This window comes from Biomphalaria glabrata, chromosome 1, assembly GCF_947242115.1.
Source record: "Biomphalaria glabrata chromosome 1, xgBioGlab47.1, whole genome shotgun sequence".
Lineage (NCBI taxonomy): Eukaryota > Metazoa > Mollusca > Gastropoda > Planorbidae > Biomphalaria > Biomphalaria glabrata.
Window position 1 is genome coordinate 42,771,433 of NC_074711.1, and position 17,030 is coordinate 42,788,462.

Consider the following 17,030-nt stretch of genomic DNA (forward strand, 5'->3'; position numbering starts at 1 on the left):
GCATACAGAATTATGTTGACAATTCCTGTGTCCGTTGCGAGCGCGAAAAGAAGCTTTTCAAAGCTGAAACTTATCAAAAACTATTTACGATCAACAATGTCGCAAAACAGACTGTGCAGTTTAGCTAAGTTGTCAATCGAACGGGAACTTACTTCAATATTGGAATACGAGGATCTTATCAACCAGTTTGCACAGCTAAAAGCCAGAAAAGTTTCGTGACTGACTCGTCTGTGAGCGTCTAAGCAACTACTTGGTAAGTGTTAGTTTCATTGCAAGTGCTCTGGTTCTCCTCCGTAATCTATTATCTAGTTTGTTGATTTGTCATGCAAAATGTTTCTGAATCATTAATTACGTTTATTAACCTAAAAGGCAAAATATTTCACGCAGAACAATTACAGTACAGTATTTAATGTACTCCAGCGGCTAATAATAGGCCAACAGTAGGCCCCTACCTACGTAATGGTCTCTATTTTGTAACACAAATAAGGCCCACAGCGTTAGAGGCTGAGTAGCAAGTTACCAAGATGTGGTACGGTATATTTATATATATCTACCCTTATGGCTCAGGGCCCCGCACATGAGGACCAGCCCTGCCTCTGATTCTATAGTGTTTTATGTTATAGACTTGGCATGTGTGTATCAGTGTTTTGAAACTTCCTATACAATGATTAAACGAACAATTAAAGCATATTAATTGTTGATCTAATACCAGTAGTATTTGAAGCAGCGTTTCTTTGAAATAGCAGTAATGTTTTAAATACCACTCATCCCTACATAACTAGTTTACAGATACGAGAATCGTCATTACTAATAAACATCTTGTGGGTAACGAGTTTCTTTAGATATGCACCCTAAACTGAAATATTGCGTTGCCATTTCTATCTCTTTGACTTGCATTGTCCTTATGTTCAGACTTTTCATTTCTATCTCTTTGACTTGCATTGTCCTTATGTTCAGACTTTTCATTTCTATCTCTTTGACTTGCATTGTCCTTATGTTCAGACTTTTCATTTCTATCTCTTTGACTTGCATTGTCCTTATGTTCAGACTTTTCATTTCTATCTCTTTGACTTGCATTGTGTTCAGACTTTTCATTTCTATCTCTTTGACTTGCATTGTGTTCAGACTTTTCATTTCTATCTCTTGGACTTGCATTGTGTTCAGACTTTTCATTTCTATCTCTTTGACTTGCATTGTGTTCAGACTTTTCATTTCTATCTCTTTGACTTGCATTGTGTTCAGACTTTTCATTTCTATCTCTTTGACTTGCATTGTGTTCAGACTTTTCATTTCTATCTCTTTGACTTGCATTGTGTTCAGACTTTTCATTTCTATCTCTTTGACTTGCATTGTGTTCAGACTTTTCATTTCTATCTCTTTGACTTGCATTGTGTTCAGACTTTTCATTTCTATCTCTTTGACTTGCATTGTCCTTGTGTTCAGACTTTTCATTTCTCTTTGACTTGCATTGTCCTTATGTTCAGACTTTTCATTTCTATCTCTTTGACTTGCATTGTCCTTATGTTCAGACTTTTCATTTCTATCTCTTTGACTTTCATGGTCCTTGTGTTCAGACTTTTCATTTCTATCTCTTTGACTTGTTCTTGTGTTTGCACAAGATTCTGTTATAGAAAACAAAAACATTTCTTTGTATGCAGTTAACTTTATTTTCAAAAAAAAATATAAATAAAATGAACTCATTTAGAACACAGATCAGATATCATAATTATGATAATACAATAACAACTTTTCACATATTGAAAACAAAATATTGCAGATATTTGAGTCTTTCTGGGGAAAATACTATTAGTAAAACTATGTACAGATAAAGTCTTGATAAATGGAATTCACAGAATTTAAATTTTTCAATTTTAACATAAACAAAATGAGACATAAAATACAAGAAACATTTTCCCAAATTCTTTTTTTTTTTTTTTTAGATTGAAACTTAATGTTTATTACTTTATTGACATTTCCTTTCAATTTAATGACCACTCATTTCCACACTTCAGACAATACAGGCTACAGTAGATGTTTTAGGTAATCCTTAAGAGTCCCAATCATGAACCTTCATATGGTGAAACCAAACACAATCAACCAGTTAATTGTTTGCATGTTTCCCTCAGCATGCAATATATTTCCCAATGAAGTGAAGTTTTTCATTTTTATTTATTTTTCTCAGATCTTTAAAATGTATAATGAACATAATTATATGTAAATAATGTATGCTAATACTATTTAACCCAACATATAATAAAGCAAAAAAAAAATGTAAATATTATAAACTATTAAAGAGAATGTAAATGATTTCTTATATCAATTTTAGGGTCCTTTACATTAAAGCTAGCCCAACCTTGTTATAGTTAACTTTACCTGAAACTTTTTTTAAGCTTCAAAGATCTACATTTGGATTTAACTTTTATTATACATAATCTTTGGAAAAATTGGCAAAAAAAAAATGAAATTAAAAAACAATATCAGAATACATTAGATTGATGAAGGTTTAAAATATCCCCCAAAAATTGACAGTATTATCCAAGGGAGCTAACAATATTCTCATTGAGATGTAACTGTTATTCAGATTTTTAGATATTATAGCCAGTTCAACAGGTAAAAAAAAAAAGAAAAGGTAACTTTCATGAATATAATTATTACCATAACTCAGTTTTACTCAACATGTTGAAAAGATAACATGCAGGACAGGGTAAGCTTCTTTTCTTCAGCCTAAAAGTAATATGTCAGATGTGTTCCACTTTCTGATGTCTAGAGACCAAATATTTGTGTCATGTTAAGCAGATTTGGTTATGTATATATATCAGGAATATAAATAAGACTCATTAACAACTTTGCCTAATAAAAATTAAGTCTCAATTCTATACTGAATAAAAAGTACATTCTTTACTGAAAAGAAGTTTGAACAGTAATTTTGAAAAAAACAAACTTTTTAATATTCATGACATACAGCCATGTTCATAATAACAAAATTGAACCGTATGCTATTTATACCTTGTTTTCAAAACAACTTGAGGTCAATAAAACCAGCAAAACTAAAAAACATGAAATTAGGAATGAGAGAAAGGAATGTCAATAAAATATATACAGATCGTTTAGAGAAAAATACATATGTAAATATTGACTAGCAATAATTGCAATATTGATTCATGAAAACATTATAACAGGATAAATGAATGCATGTGAACATAAAACAAAATTTTCAAGTTTAAATGTTATTTTGTGTTGTTGTTTTTTTGCAAAACACAAATGTACTTAAAATGATGAACTTACAATTAAGAAAGCTTGAAATTACTCTGGGAAAAATGCATCTTAAAACATAACATACTGATAGGCCCTTAAAGCTAGATAATAACAAGATAAATATAGTTAGAAAAAATTATGAAAAAAAAAAAGATTCAAAATGAAAATTAAAACACAACAAATATGAAGATAAAATCTTAAATAAAATAACATATCCTCCTGAATGAAAAAATCATATTAAATCTTAATAAAATAAGAAAAACTATTTTGATATATATATATATATATATATATTCCGGCTGAAATATTTAAATTGGGTGATGTCGCCCTTACCGAGAGGCTAACAGGATACACATTTGAGACAGTAAGAAAATCCACTGCCGAGGACAGACGCAGACGACGAAAAGAAAATCTAAATTGAACAACTGTGGACAATGGTTATGCTTGCTCTGGATGTGGCATAATATGTAGGTCACAGCTGGGGCTGCACAGCCATGGGAAATACTGCATTCTTCACTAATCTTCGGACTCGAAGACAAGTCTTAATATTATTGTTATATATATATATATATAATTTAAAAAAAATAATCACAGAAAAAAAAGCAAGTATAATAATTTAAATCAGTGATGCCCAAAATACGGCCCGCGGACCACATCTGGCCTGCGACGTAGTTCCATCCGGCCCGCCGAAATGTCGGCACAAAGAGTAAAAAATCTGCAAGCCCCCCCCCCCCCAAAAAAAGGTTAAAAATGTCTTTCTATCTACGTTAAGTCCATCAATGTTTATCGAATAGATTGGTACCTTTAACATTTGTATTTCTATGAAATGCAATTCTTAATGTAGAATCTACCAGAAAAAGTGATAGGACTATTACCTTTTTTTGTGGAACATGATAATAAGCCAACATATTTGATTTCTAAAGAAATTGTAGCTGTTTTTGTTTTTAAAGAACAACAAGTTAACAGCATTTTAAAACAAATTTGAAGGCATTCCTTGATTTGAGCCGTGGATAAAAATAGTGTTTGACTACGTCTAGAGATTGGAGGATCGATGAGAATATTTACCAAAAAAGAGACAAGAATATGAGTCGTTGGTATTGCTAGCTACACTGTTGCTCATATATTTAATAGAGAAATGAAGCAGTTTTCTGGCGCTTAAAAAAAGTATAATAATATCCCATTAATGAATGTAACTACTAGATCCACAGGTTTCGAATCAAATAGTTTCAGGTCAATTTCATTTCGTTTTTGTACAGTTTCGTTTATGTGACCCGCGACACCAGTTGGGAAATTAAAATGGCCTGCAGTTTGATTTATGTTGGGCATCACTGATTTAAATGAATCAAACAAATATTTGTTAAAAAAATCATTCAGAATATTGAACGACAGTGATTTAATTTGTGCTTCTAGTAGTCTAGAATTATTTCTACACAAGAAACATGACATACACAATGATCTACTTCACAAGAAGAGCACAGTTTCCACAGCAACATATCTGAAACCTAAATACTTTCTCAGGTATTTAGCAATAAAAATACTTGGTGCCATGAACACACTAAACAATGAGAAAGAAAAAATAAACAGACAAATGTATAGCTGTTAAAACCATTCCCAAGGAAAAAAAAGGACATAAGGCTGTCATTAACAAATACTGCTTACTGAGCTGACAAGCCAGGTTTAAAACCAATTCAGACCAAAGGGGAAGGCCACTTTAATTCCATAACAAATTCTGTATTACTTGTTCTTAAAATACAGTTTTAGTGCAAACATTGCAATGATTACATACTAGACATATACATTTCTAAGTTCTCAATTAGAACCACTGTTAGTGTTGCATTCAATTAATTTATAATTATAATTTACAGAAAAACACAAACTATTAAACAATTACTATATTAGAAATACATAAAGTAAAAAAAAACAATTGTTTTTTACTAGACAGGAAGACTAAGCTACCATATATTTCTACAAATTTATAATTATATTTATTTAATTTATTGTAAACAGAGTCTATTGTTATATTAACACCAACAATAAATTCTTGATGATAATCTAATTTGTACCAACTTTTTGATACAATGCATAACTTCTTATTACAGGTTTTGAAAAAACATTTATACAATACAGTGAAGTTTCAAGCTTCAAAATCATTTTGTTGAGCAAAAGTTCTTTTTAAAACACCTTCAGCACTACACAGCAAGACATTTTAAATGTAGTTCTCAATACAAACTTTAAAACTTGCCACCCCTTTTTATTAATTTTTGCTAAAACATTTTGTTGAAATTCTAACGAGAATCATGAAAATAGTTCATTCATTTCATACAAATGTACTTTTTAAATCAAATGCCAATCTTTATTAATACATTAGTTTTTTTAAAATACTTAACAGAAATATTCTATAAGCTGCTCATGTTTCTAATACTAACCTTTTTTTCCCTTAAAATATGTTAGAAATTGAAAGATTTATACTGTATAGTGCCAACAAAATCAAAGTTGCAGGAGTGAAATTTAACTTGCATAGAGTTTGGTCACCAATAGTACAAGTCATGCCTGTTTGTTTTAACCAGTTATGTGACAGCCCACATTGAAATGTCATGGAAAGTTAGCCAAAAGTAGAGTACTGAGTATTGATTTAATAAGTGTCTTGGCAAAGTTAAGCGAATGTCTATATTTCCCTTTATTTACATGTAGCATTTCATATTTTAAAAAAAGAACTTAAAACGCTAGTTTTGATTATTAACGACTTTTTTCACATATTATTAATTTAAAGAACAATAAAATCTTTTAAAATGGTATGGCACAAGTGGTTGTGAAGGTATTAAATATATATCACGTAATAATGTTATGTGGGCCTGTGTTAAAACATGTCACATAATGATATTATATGAGTGTGCAAAAACACATGTTAGTGTGTGTAAAATATGTCAAGTCATAATGTTAGTAGTGTGTTAAAATACATGTTACATGTTGTTTTTTGTCATGTTATGTATATATATTAAAAACTTGTCATCTTATGTGTTTTATAAGAAATTTGAAAAAAAAAAAAAAAAATATCTATTAAAATATTTGAACACATCATTAATAAAAATCTTATTCAGCTGGTCATCAAAACTTTTAAAGACATTAATGGCATTTATCTATGCCTTCCATAATCAAAAACTAATATATTAGCTAAGATGGACTTAAGCCAATCACAAACGTTTAACATTGATCTGGCCCATGGTTGAAACATGACCAAAAACAAAATGCAGTATTCCTCCATTTCATACTCACACAGTAATGAGATGTTCAGAGTTGGCAGCCTTGAAGCACACTGAAATTAGGTAGGTGTAAAGTGAAGCAGTGATCAGGTAAACAGAAAACTTATGCCTTTGAAAGTAGACAGCAACTATAGGTACCATAGTTAGAAAAACACAAGTGCATGCTCACTGCTCCAACTAGTAAAATACTAAAAAGTAAGTTCCCCTTTCAGACCTTATGATCTATAGGGCAGATGATGTAAAGGTCATCTGTTTCTGTGGCCAATGGTTAATGAGGGTGTCATGTGACCAGTACAACATCCAACCACCATTACTTTCCACAACTAACATCAGGTAATCATCAGAGCTGGGTGGACTCTGAGGTTCCATAGGATCCCAAAATTAAAATACCAGGATTGGAACCTGGGACCCTCGGCTCAGAAGCCAAGCGCTTTACAACTCAACCACAGGGCCTCGCTCCAAGTAGTGTTTCAGTTGTTCACTTAAACCATTTATTACAAGTTAAAATTAAAAATAAACAACAAGAGAGGGACTAAGAATTAACTTGTAAAATAACTTGTTAAAGTGCCATATTCCTTCTTTTGTTAATGTGTTAATGTACAGATTTCTTATGTAAAAGTGAAGTAGATTTTCTGTATACTTGAAGACTTGATATTTAAAATCAGTTTACAATAGTTTTGTAAATTACAATTTAAGAACCATGAGTTTGTACTGCAGTTGAATCATTACATTCAATAGGACTACTATAATTTAAAACACAATTTGTCAAGTTGTTATTAAACAAAATTATTATAGAACATAGAAAGATGAAATTGAGATTTTAAAAAAGGAGGAGAATGAAAAGTAAACAACACTAACATCAGTCAGTCAGAATTTAATACAAATTTAGTTTTGCATTGTTCATATCATGATTTTAGTCAATTGAAACTGAAATGGAATTGTAAAAACAAAAATGAAATTTAAAAAAAAAAAAAGATAAACTGAAATAGTAACAAATAATTTTTTTTTTCAAAAATCTGGAACTGAGATTAAAATGAACTGATGTAGTTTTAAATATCAAAAATAAAAAAAGTTTGGAGTTCTTAGGCTCAACTTTTTCATTTAGTTTCTGTCTGTCATTGTTTTAATTATTTTTAGTTACCACAATCACTTCTACAATTATTGTTTTTAGAGTCAGTGTATTTATATTGCTCAAGGTAACAAAAATAAATAAATATATATATATATATATTTGTACATGTAGAAAGTTCTGATAATACATAATGATAATCATTGACAGTGCCAATTTTGTTTTCTGGAAGAACAAAGGAATTTTTAAAGTAAGTAGATTCTATTAGAAGCTATAACTCTAGTTTACTTTTCCATTCTAAGCATGACTTTAATGAAGTGTGTTTTCTTCTCATTGTGAAACTGCACTTTAAACTTAGCAAAATAACACAGTTCGGATAGATATAAAATAAACACCCAGAACATTTAGAAGCAGTTTGTTATTATGTCAATGTAACATTCTTAAGACCACAACAACGAGTTACATGGAGCAATACTGAGCTATAATAATATATTAGAATAAAATATCTGTTATCTTGAAACAATCACTTGCAATAACATGATGGGAAAGCACTACACAGTGTTGGAACATGTCAGAGTATTGAGCAAGAGTTTGTAAGCTGACAACACGCACATCTCTCATTAAGGGGCCGTGGTGGTATCAGGTCAAGATCTTCATCATCTGGTTCAAGGTCAAGGTTATAGCCATCTTTGATTAATTGTTCTGTAATTTCTTTATGAGCAGCTTTAGGTAATCTTGGCACATCAAATTCATCCTCATCACTAGACCAAAAAGTAAACCACTAATTATTGAATTAAGTTTTCTAACATTTTAATTAAAGTCTATGCATAAAACATCACCTTGATATAATGAGCTATTTACTTAATTCTACAGGATAAGTGCATGTAACAGAAAGTGAAATGCCAACAATCTTGGTAAGCAGATCTTGTATGAATATGGAATATGAGTAGGATCAATCTCACTGCACTTGGGGTAAAATATTTTTGGGAGACAAAAGTAAAAGAGGGAGATAACATAAAGTGGGCCAGGAGATATTCAAGATAGAATTTAGAAATAAGTGTAGCACTAATTTAAAAAGAAAAAAAAAAAAGACCTTTCATCTGACATTATAGCAACTAGTGGCTGCTGGTCAGCTGTGTTAGAACTAGAGTTTATCATGTCTTTCTGTGTTACCCGACTGTTATTTGAAGGTACAGTCAGTCTGAAACAAAAGAAGTGCCTGTTAATGTCTACTTTTATGATGAGATTCTTTATTTTAATACATAAGCACAGAGGCTAAAAATAGGTTACCACTTTTATCATTTGAAAGCTGTTATGTGGCATTTAAAAAAAATGAAGTAGCTTTTTTTAAAAAAATGAATTGATTATCACTCATATAGTTTAAAATTATTGATTTTTATAAAAAAAAAAGTGGAGGACCTTTGCAAAGAAATTGTTTTTTAATTTATGAAAATATTGATATATATTACCGTAAAACATACAAATTCTAATTAAATTAAATTAAATTATGACATTTTTTAGTGGTCGCCATAGGGAAAAGCTGCTGCTGCATAGGGCCTATCATATTTAGATTTCAAAAACTAAACACACTATTGACAAGTTGATATAGGAAGTTATTTTTACACACAAACTTGTATGCTTTTTCCCTGAAAATGCCCCTTCACAGGCACTCAGGCAGTACTTGTTGCAGGAATAGTCAACAACTTTTTAGCAATCGATTTCCTTGTTGAAAGTTAAAGTTCAAAATCATTATCTTTCGAAAAATGCAATGCATTGAAGTCAGTCAAGAGCAGTGCAAGTTAATGTCTCGTGTCATTACTATTAATATTAGACAACATCTGTAATAAAGTCTGTCAGCGCATCACATATTTCAGAGTCAAGATTACTGTTTGGACTGAGCTGTTGCACAGAATAACTGCAATCACCAAAATAGTCTGTGTGCACTATCTGAGTGCTTTGATACTACATTGTGAGTTAAAAAAAAATAATTCTGAATTAACAAATTCGTGATCTTCCACATTCACAAAAGAAAAACAAAGCACAATAAATGTTGAAATTTAGTACAAAGGCTAAATAATATTGTTATAACTCTCTAAGGCAGGCACTCAACGAAAGACAGGTTGACAAGAGTAAACGATGTATTTATTTATTATAACTAGTATAAGCATCAACAAATAGTAATAGTTACTAGTTAGACTTGGACTTCTGCTATAAAGTCACAGGGAGTAATATGTCTTAAGTTCTAAGAGTCCTACTTCATACCAGAACACAGAACAGACCACCGACACACTTCCCAGTGTCGCTCTAGGTCTCACACACAGTTTCCTGGTATCACATAGGACAGCACTCAGCACCAGACTGTTCAGACTCCCATGACTTTTAGCCTGCTCACAACAGTCCTTCTTCCTGTCTCTATATGTCTTTCACTAGTCGTGTTCAGTAGTGCTCAGATGCGCACTATTAGTGTAGCCCGGGAGCGTGGTTACAACATTGCCCCCTGCTCAGATCTGTTCGTCCCGAACAGATTCAGGTGCCCTACAGGGTGGTGGACGTTGGTCAGTGCAGGTGGAGGTCGGTCTGTGGGAGCTACAGACGCAGTAGTGCTCAGATGCGCACCATTAGTGTAGCGCGGGAGCGTGGTTACAACAATATATATTTTTTCCAAGCTAGACAGAAAAGCTGCTTTTAAATCATGCATACTGTCATTAATCTCACAGATTGATCCAAGACTACATAGCATTGAACATACATCAGGGATGTGGTCACATTGCCTGTGACAGTTGCACTGTAGCCTTCTAAAAGGAATGCACAAATTCAATGTCACAAAATTTTTTATTTACATTTTTTAGTTGCTAAATTTGGTCAAAATGCTTTGCATAAAAAAGAATGGACTTCACACATGACAACCACAGTAAAAAAAAGTAGAAACATTCTGTTTAAGATGGTGTTCTACTTCCTGATTATTTCCTTTATGCTCAAGTTTCGATCATATTGTGAACTAAATCAGCACCAGCAGATTTCAGAGCCTTTTAACATCCAAGTTCAGATTATGATATGCACGGCTAATTCTAACATCATTGCAATAAGCAGACTTCATATTACCTCCATTATCAGTAACAAATATCAAATTGTCACTCTTTATAGTCTTGGGAAAATATTTTAAAGAATTTTAGTTGTCTTTACTTTTATGGCGTCGCCTTTGAAAAAGTCTATTAGTGCTCGCTACAAGTGGATGTAGTTAGTACGAGTAATTTCTTAAGTTCCTATTCTGTAACCAGAAGATGCAAAAAGGGCCACCACTCCAATGACATCCCCCATTTGAAAAGTCATGGCAGACTTGTTGAACTAATTTATCAGGCCACTTTTTTAAACCCTACACCAGCGAGGGAAAAAAAAAGTAAATAAAACTCACTGAGGTAACCTGAAGGAGGCCAGGTTTACAACCCCTTGTTAGCATAGCTAAGGTACCAGAGGCTAAGGGGATTACGTCAGTTATGGTAACGATAAACTCACTAAACTCAAATAATCCAAGACACTTGATTATAGACAATAATAATTGTTAATGTGATAGGAATTGTATTTTAGGGAATTTAGTTCAGTTAGGGTAAGGATAGTTTGATCATTTCATATCAAGTAGTTTTAAAATTTAGGTTCGGTTCGTTTGTAAGTGGGGTTCAAGTTTGGATTCGGGTTCATCTCTAATTTTAAACACATTTTAAGTCAATGTTTATTTAATTTTTATTTAGCAATACAATTAAACATTTTTTCCCTATATGATAATGAAAGTATTTTAATTATAAGAATTAAATATATGTATGACATTATGTAATGAAACCTTTAAAAAAATATATGTTCTTCATTGCATTATTTGTTAAATACACATAATAAATCTAAAATAAAAACTAAAGGTTGCTTTAATCTGGTGCCTCCAGAATTTGAATTCTATAGATCTATTCAATTGAGTTCTATTGAAGGACCTAAAATATTTTGAACAGTGCTTGTGAATATCAAAGAGATTTTCAGTCCCATTCTAGGGTATATTTCAAAACATTGAAGATAATCAATAAAATTGCAATATAAAAAAACAATTAAACATGTTTTAAACAAAAAAGTGTTACCTTGACCGTGAAACAAAATGAGATTTTTTCCCTTGCTGGTCAGTAAAAGATGCTGTCCTTCTTGCCACATCTCTCTGACGTTCTGAATTGGAATTAAGTAGATTAAAATATTACTGGCCAAATCAAGCATTTTACAAAACGTTAGAAAATACAAACTTTAAGATTGTTTAAATATCAGCTCTAATAATGAATTTTAATTCTGAAACACTTAAATTTGAATAAGAACAGCATTAGAAAAAACAACAACAACCTAATACTTATATTAATACTTATTTTTTAATACCCTAATACTTATATTATACTTATTTTTCTATACAACAATGACTGATTGATGATTCCAACTCTTTGTTCATGCCTAGCTAAAATATTCAAAGCCATAATTTAAATGAATTTTTAGTTTTTTTTTTAAATGTCAACATCACTATAATTTTTTTTTTTTTTTCCACCCTAAACAAATTAAAATTGGGGATTTTTTCTGATTTGCACATCATATAATTTTTTAAATAGTCATATACATAAATTAATATTTTAAAAAATTTGGATAATAATAATATATGTTTTTTTATGTTTAACCTTATGCTCCAAACAATTACTAATAGTGTACCTGAACATGTGATTTATAAAGAAGCTTAAAGTCAAAAGACCTACTATCAGGATAATCTTGCAAACTATTTTGTAATTAAAAAAACAACAAACTATTATAATTAGATGAGTGCCAATAACATAGTAAGCCTACATGCATATTACCAAACTTGTAGTAAGTTGAAATGCATATTACCAAACTTGCATATAGTAAGCCTACATGTATATTACCAAACTTGTATCTAGTAAGACTACATACATTTGACATTTAAACCAACATACCTATCTTTTTTTGCAGCTCTGATGTCTTCTTCAAAGCAGTGTAACTCTGTTTTATACTTGACTGAACAAGTTTATAACCATTCTGTAATCAAAATTTTGATTTTAAGTTGGCTACAGACTAACAACAAATCTATGAGTACACTTAGGCAACAATTAAGTTGTCTGAATGATATAGATTTCACTAAAACACTTTTGATAGCTAGTAGTGCATTTCAATGTCAAAGAGAACTTAGTATGCAAGACATTCATGCACATTTTTATTGCAAAAATTAGCAATTTTTATGATCCTTATAAATTGTCAAATTTTTTTTTTTTTAGTAAACATACTTTTATGATTCCTTCTGAGTTTTGTGATTTTTTTTTGTAATATCATGTGTACAGTTTAAGGTATTAGAAAAGATAGTTTAATTAGTGGTACAAAAAAATCTATATTATAGTAGTGTCTGACTCAAACAGGTATTAGATGCAAGTTTAACTGTCACTTTTAGAAAAATAATAGGAATTAGTAAAGGAGACTAAGTACCTGGACTGGCAGACGTTGTTGGCAATATTAGAAATAAATCGCGTATTAAATAAAAGTGTGCTGGTTGTTGATCCCGTTAGGTTGGAGGGTGCCTGACATGTAAATAAGTTTGTTTTCGATCTGCAGACAGGTGTTTTTGTCGTTGCATTGTTGTATGGCAGTGACGAGGAGGTTGGTGGTACCCCTATTATGTGTGTTATTAAAATGGATAGAGACGGGCTTAGTTGCAAAGTTACGAATGTCTCTAAGGTGTTCTTGGAGGCGTGTTTTTAAGGTCCTGCCTGTGTTTCCAATATAAACCATCTGACACCTTGAGCATATTATAGCATTATATATGACTCCTCTACTATTACAGTTAAATTTGCCACTGATCTTGATGGTCATTTTAGGACATGTGATGGTGGGGTGGCGAGTGTGTGTTTGCAGGTCTGACAACCAGCACACTTTTATTTAATACGCGATGGGCACTAACACTACGGTACCCCCTTTTCCCATTCATCTTTGCCTGACATCTCCGCCCCCTTCCGTTTTCCCGCGCTTTTACACCAGTGTAGCTCATTTCTTTTCTGTCTCGATAGAGAACAACATCGGACAGATAAGTTAACTTAAGACTATTTTGTGTTAATTGTTTTTTATTTTTTGTTTGTTTTGTAGCTGATGAAGGCCTCGTGGCCCAAACGTCCTTTGTTTTACTTGGTCCGGCAGGGTTACATATATGCCTGTTTTTCGTATTTTTTATACAGTCGTTTACCCCTGCAGCAGTAAATCTTTGTTTTTTTGAGTATTAGACTATTAGTATTAGTTCAGACCTGCCTACCTAAAAAAGTCCAAATGTGTAATGCTGATGGTCAAAATGTGTATTATGGGACCAGAATGTGTAACACTTGCTCTATCGCGCAAGTGTTACACATTCTGGTCCCAAAATACACATTTTAAGTTTAATTTATTTTTCTTCATGTCGACTGGTACATTGGCTTTGTGCCTGCTTTTCAGATTTTGTCCTATCCTTGTGTACCCAAACGAGGAAGACAGGCATGAAGGGAAGCTCCTTATTGGCTGGAGGATGCTCAGCTTGAGGCGGGCGGTAGCTGTCCATTAGAATCCCTCCCACCAACGAAAGTGGCCCCTGGAGCATTTGAGCTTATAACCGGTGACTGCCACTTTTTGTGTTTGGCCGACGCCTAAGGCGAAGCTGGAGTGTCCTCTCCAGTTTTTGGAGTTAGGGCTTTGAATAAGTGAGATGAAAGCCTAGGCATTGTTTATGGTCGGAACGTTGTCGCCCACATAGCAGTTCGCCCTTCTACGCGCATCTGATGTGACCAAAGGAACGGAATATCCGATACAGTTTGGGATCAGTAGTGCCGCAGGCTCTGCCAGGCTGTAGCACGGTGTGCCACAATCTGCCTAAGGGTCACCAGCTCCTGATTTTTCCTCAGGGTTGTCTCCCGAAGCCTTTCCCGCGTTTAGGTATAGCTGCAAGGCAGCTGAGGTTTGGATTAAGAGTTTTCCTTCTCCTAGATGGGGAGCCAACCAAGGCTAACAGAGCTCTAGAGACTCTTTTAGTAGATCTAAAATGTAAATGTACCTAACCAATTCATTAATTTATATAAATTTCTAATACTATAATATTAATAATAATACTTCTAGACACATAGATAAGTAGAAAAAATCTAGAGATGTGTAAAGTACTTTAATAAAGAGCTTAATCTTAGCCTAAATTATATAAATTAGATCTAAATCTCTAGTTGTTTTACTCTAAGATCTTCTAACAAGGTTGTCTACATTTGGAAACTTTAGAATAGAGACATTTAATCATGATTAGATCTAAATCTAGATCTATATGAGATCTAAATCTAGATTTGGATTCAAAAAAAGTGTTGCCGATCCTGTAATTCTGCTACAAACGTAGGCCTACTCCAATCTTTCATAGGTCTACCTTCAACCTTGATATAAGAATCTAGATCTAGACATTATCAAGCTAAATCATACTAAATTAAAATTAGATCTAGAAATCTAGAATGTAGAGAATCGTAACGAAATGTCTAGCTAAACTCTGTAGCCTAGGGTTGCAGTCTAGGCTCTAGAGTCTAGATTACTTTAGCTCTAGATATATTCCTGTATAATAAGTATCCTAATCTAGATCCTTAGATCTGGAATCTAGATATAGATCTACAATATGTTTTGAATCGATAGTGCTTCAATATACATTTTTTTTATTGAAATGCATATGGAAATCAGAGATTTTTTTATTTTTTTTGCATTCAACATTTTTTAAGCTCCAAAATAATTTCTACTAGATCTAGATCTAATGAAGTCACACTAGTGCAGTAGCTAACTGAGCGGTACCAACCCGCCACTCTCATCACTCTTGCTTTCTTCATTTCTAGACTAGATCTACTAATTGCTATCAAAATCCAATCAACGTGTAGATCTGGGCACTCAATGTGTTCACCCCACTTTTTCTGTCCACCCCCACCGCCCGGACGGCTTAGCATGACCTCCGTGACCACTCGTAAGCTAGTCTAGAGAAGGGGAAAAAAAAAAGATATAAAATGAAATGTGTAACGCGGCGAGTTAAATTCAAACTGGCATACTAGCGGTAATTTTTGGGAGATTTTGCGTAAGGAATATGTATGCATTTTGGTTAAACGGTAGGCAGGTCTGTTAGTTATTACACTATATAAAATATATTATTTATTATATTAAATTACAATAATTTACGGAGATAAATATACATCTAGATCTAATTCATACATAAAAATTGGAGCAGCAGCACTTAACTTACTTGTTATTGTTCAGAAGATGAAAATTACCATAGTATAATAACTTACGTGTGATTTTTGTTCATTACTTTGAGTTAAACCTTCTTGTTCTTCCATTTTTTAAAAATAAAATTAAAATGAATAAAAATTGAAAATATTTTCAATGAAATTAAATTATTAATTTTAAAGAATTAAACTAGTATCTTAGAATTAGAATATCTTTTTTTTTTTAAAGCATTCTAAACTGGGTTTTCGATAATTAAACTATTGACATTTATTCTGCAAAGTTGATACAGGCTAGAGATCTAATCTATTTATATATATTTCTATAGATTTATAGACCTAGATCTAGATCTATACCCATAATCATAACAATAACCCTAAATAAAAGTAATCTAAATTAATCGTATGTCTCCCAAACCGGAAGTTTGTTACCCAAAGTCCTAATTTTTAACATTTGTCAGTGTTGTTTTTCCTAGGTTCTATAAAAGCAAGAATTAAATTCCGACAAAAGCATGACATTCTGGAATACAATCTGGATCTAGATCTATAATATTAATATAGAGGTCTACATATTCTAGATCTAGTCTAAATCTATCTCTAGATCTAGATCTATACTTATAAAATTAAAAATGCAATAACATTAGGCTGACACTCTAGTTCTAGACTCAGATATAGATCTAGGCGTTGATTTTAGTTAACTTAGTCGACTTAGACTTAGAGACTTAGAGTTAGACTTATCTTAGTTAGTTAAGTTACTACTATAATAGTATATAGACTATAGTTAGTAGATCATCTAGTGACCTAGTCTAGACTCTAGACCTAGATTAGGTAGTTGCACCAAAAAATTTTAATTAATGATAATCCTATACCAACAAATGTGTAATAGAATGAAAGAGGATGAAAAATGCTTTCCAACAACACCAAATTTATAATGCTAGCATTATTGGTTCAAAAGTTATTGTGATTTTAAGTTTGTCGGAGGCGTCCTGACATCCAATGGACTTTATATATATACATCTAGATCTAGCTAGAGAAATAAAAAAAAAGTGAAGCAAATTTTTTTTAATTTGAATATTTCCAAAACTATTGTGAATACATATACAAAAGTATATATCAAATTGTACAGTTTTAAAGGAGGAATTTTAATTTATAAGTGGCAAATCAAAATGAAATTAA

The 17,030-nt window shown here is 31.9% G+C and overlaps 1 protein-coding gene and 1 long non-coding RNA gene across 3 annotated transcripts; one reads left to right on the top strand and one right to left on the bottom strand.

The window, feature by feature from the left end:
* The first annotated feature begins 570 nt into the window (after positions 1–570).
* On the top strand, positions 571–12,650 carry LOC106067822 (uncharacterized). Of its 2 annotated transcripts, XR_008779270.1 has the most exons (4): positions 571–825; positions 7,795–7,834; positions 8,458–8,498; positions 12,583–12,650. It is a non-coding gene; the product is annotated as an uncharacterized LOC106067822 (long non-coding RNA). The 2 variants fall into 2 exon arrangements; XR_001217784.2 differs by lacking the exon at positions 571–825 and having other exon boundaries at positions 7,738–7,834.
* On the bottom strand, positions 7,106–16,044 carry LOC106067821 (protein FAM219A-like). Its single transcript, XM_056037527.1, has 5 exons — positions 15,921–16,044; positions 12,567–12,648; positions 11,703–11,784; positions 8,678–8,785; positions 7,106–8,345 (listed from the first exon to the last, which is right to left on the bottom strand). The coding sequence occupies exons 1-5, from the start codon at positions 15,966–15,968 to the stop codon at positions 8,156–8,158; spliced, it is 510 nt and encodes a 169-aa protein (XP_055893502.1). The 5' UTR covers positions 15,969–16,044; the 3' UTR covers positions 7,106–8,155.
* Between the last annotated feature and the right edge of the window lie 986 nt (positions 16,045–17,030).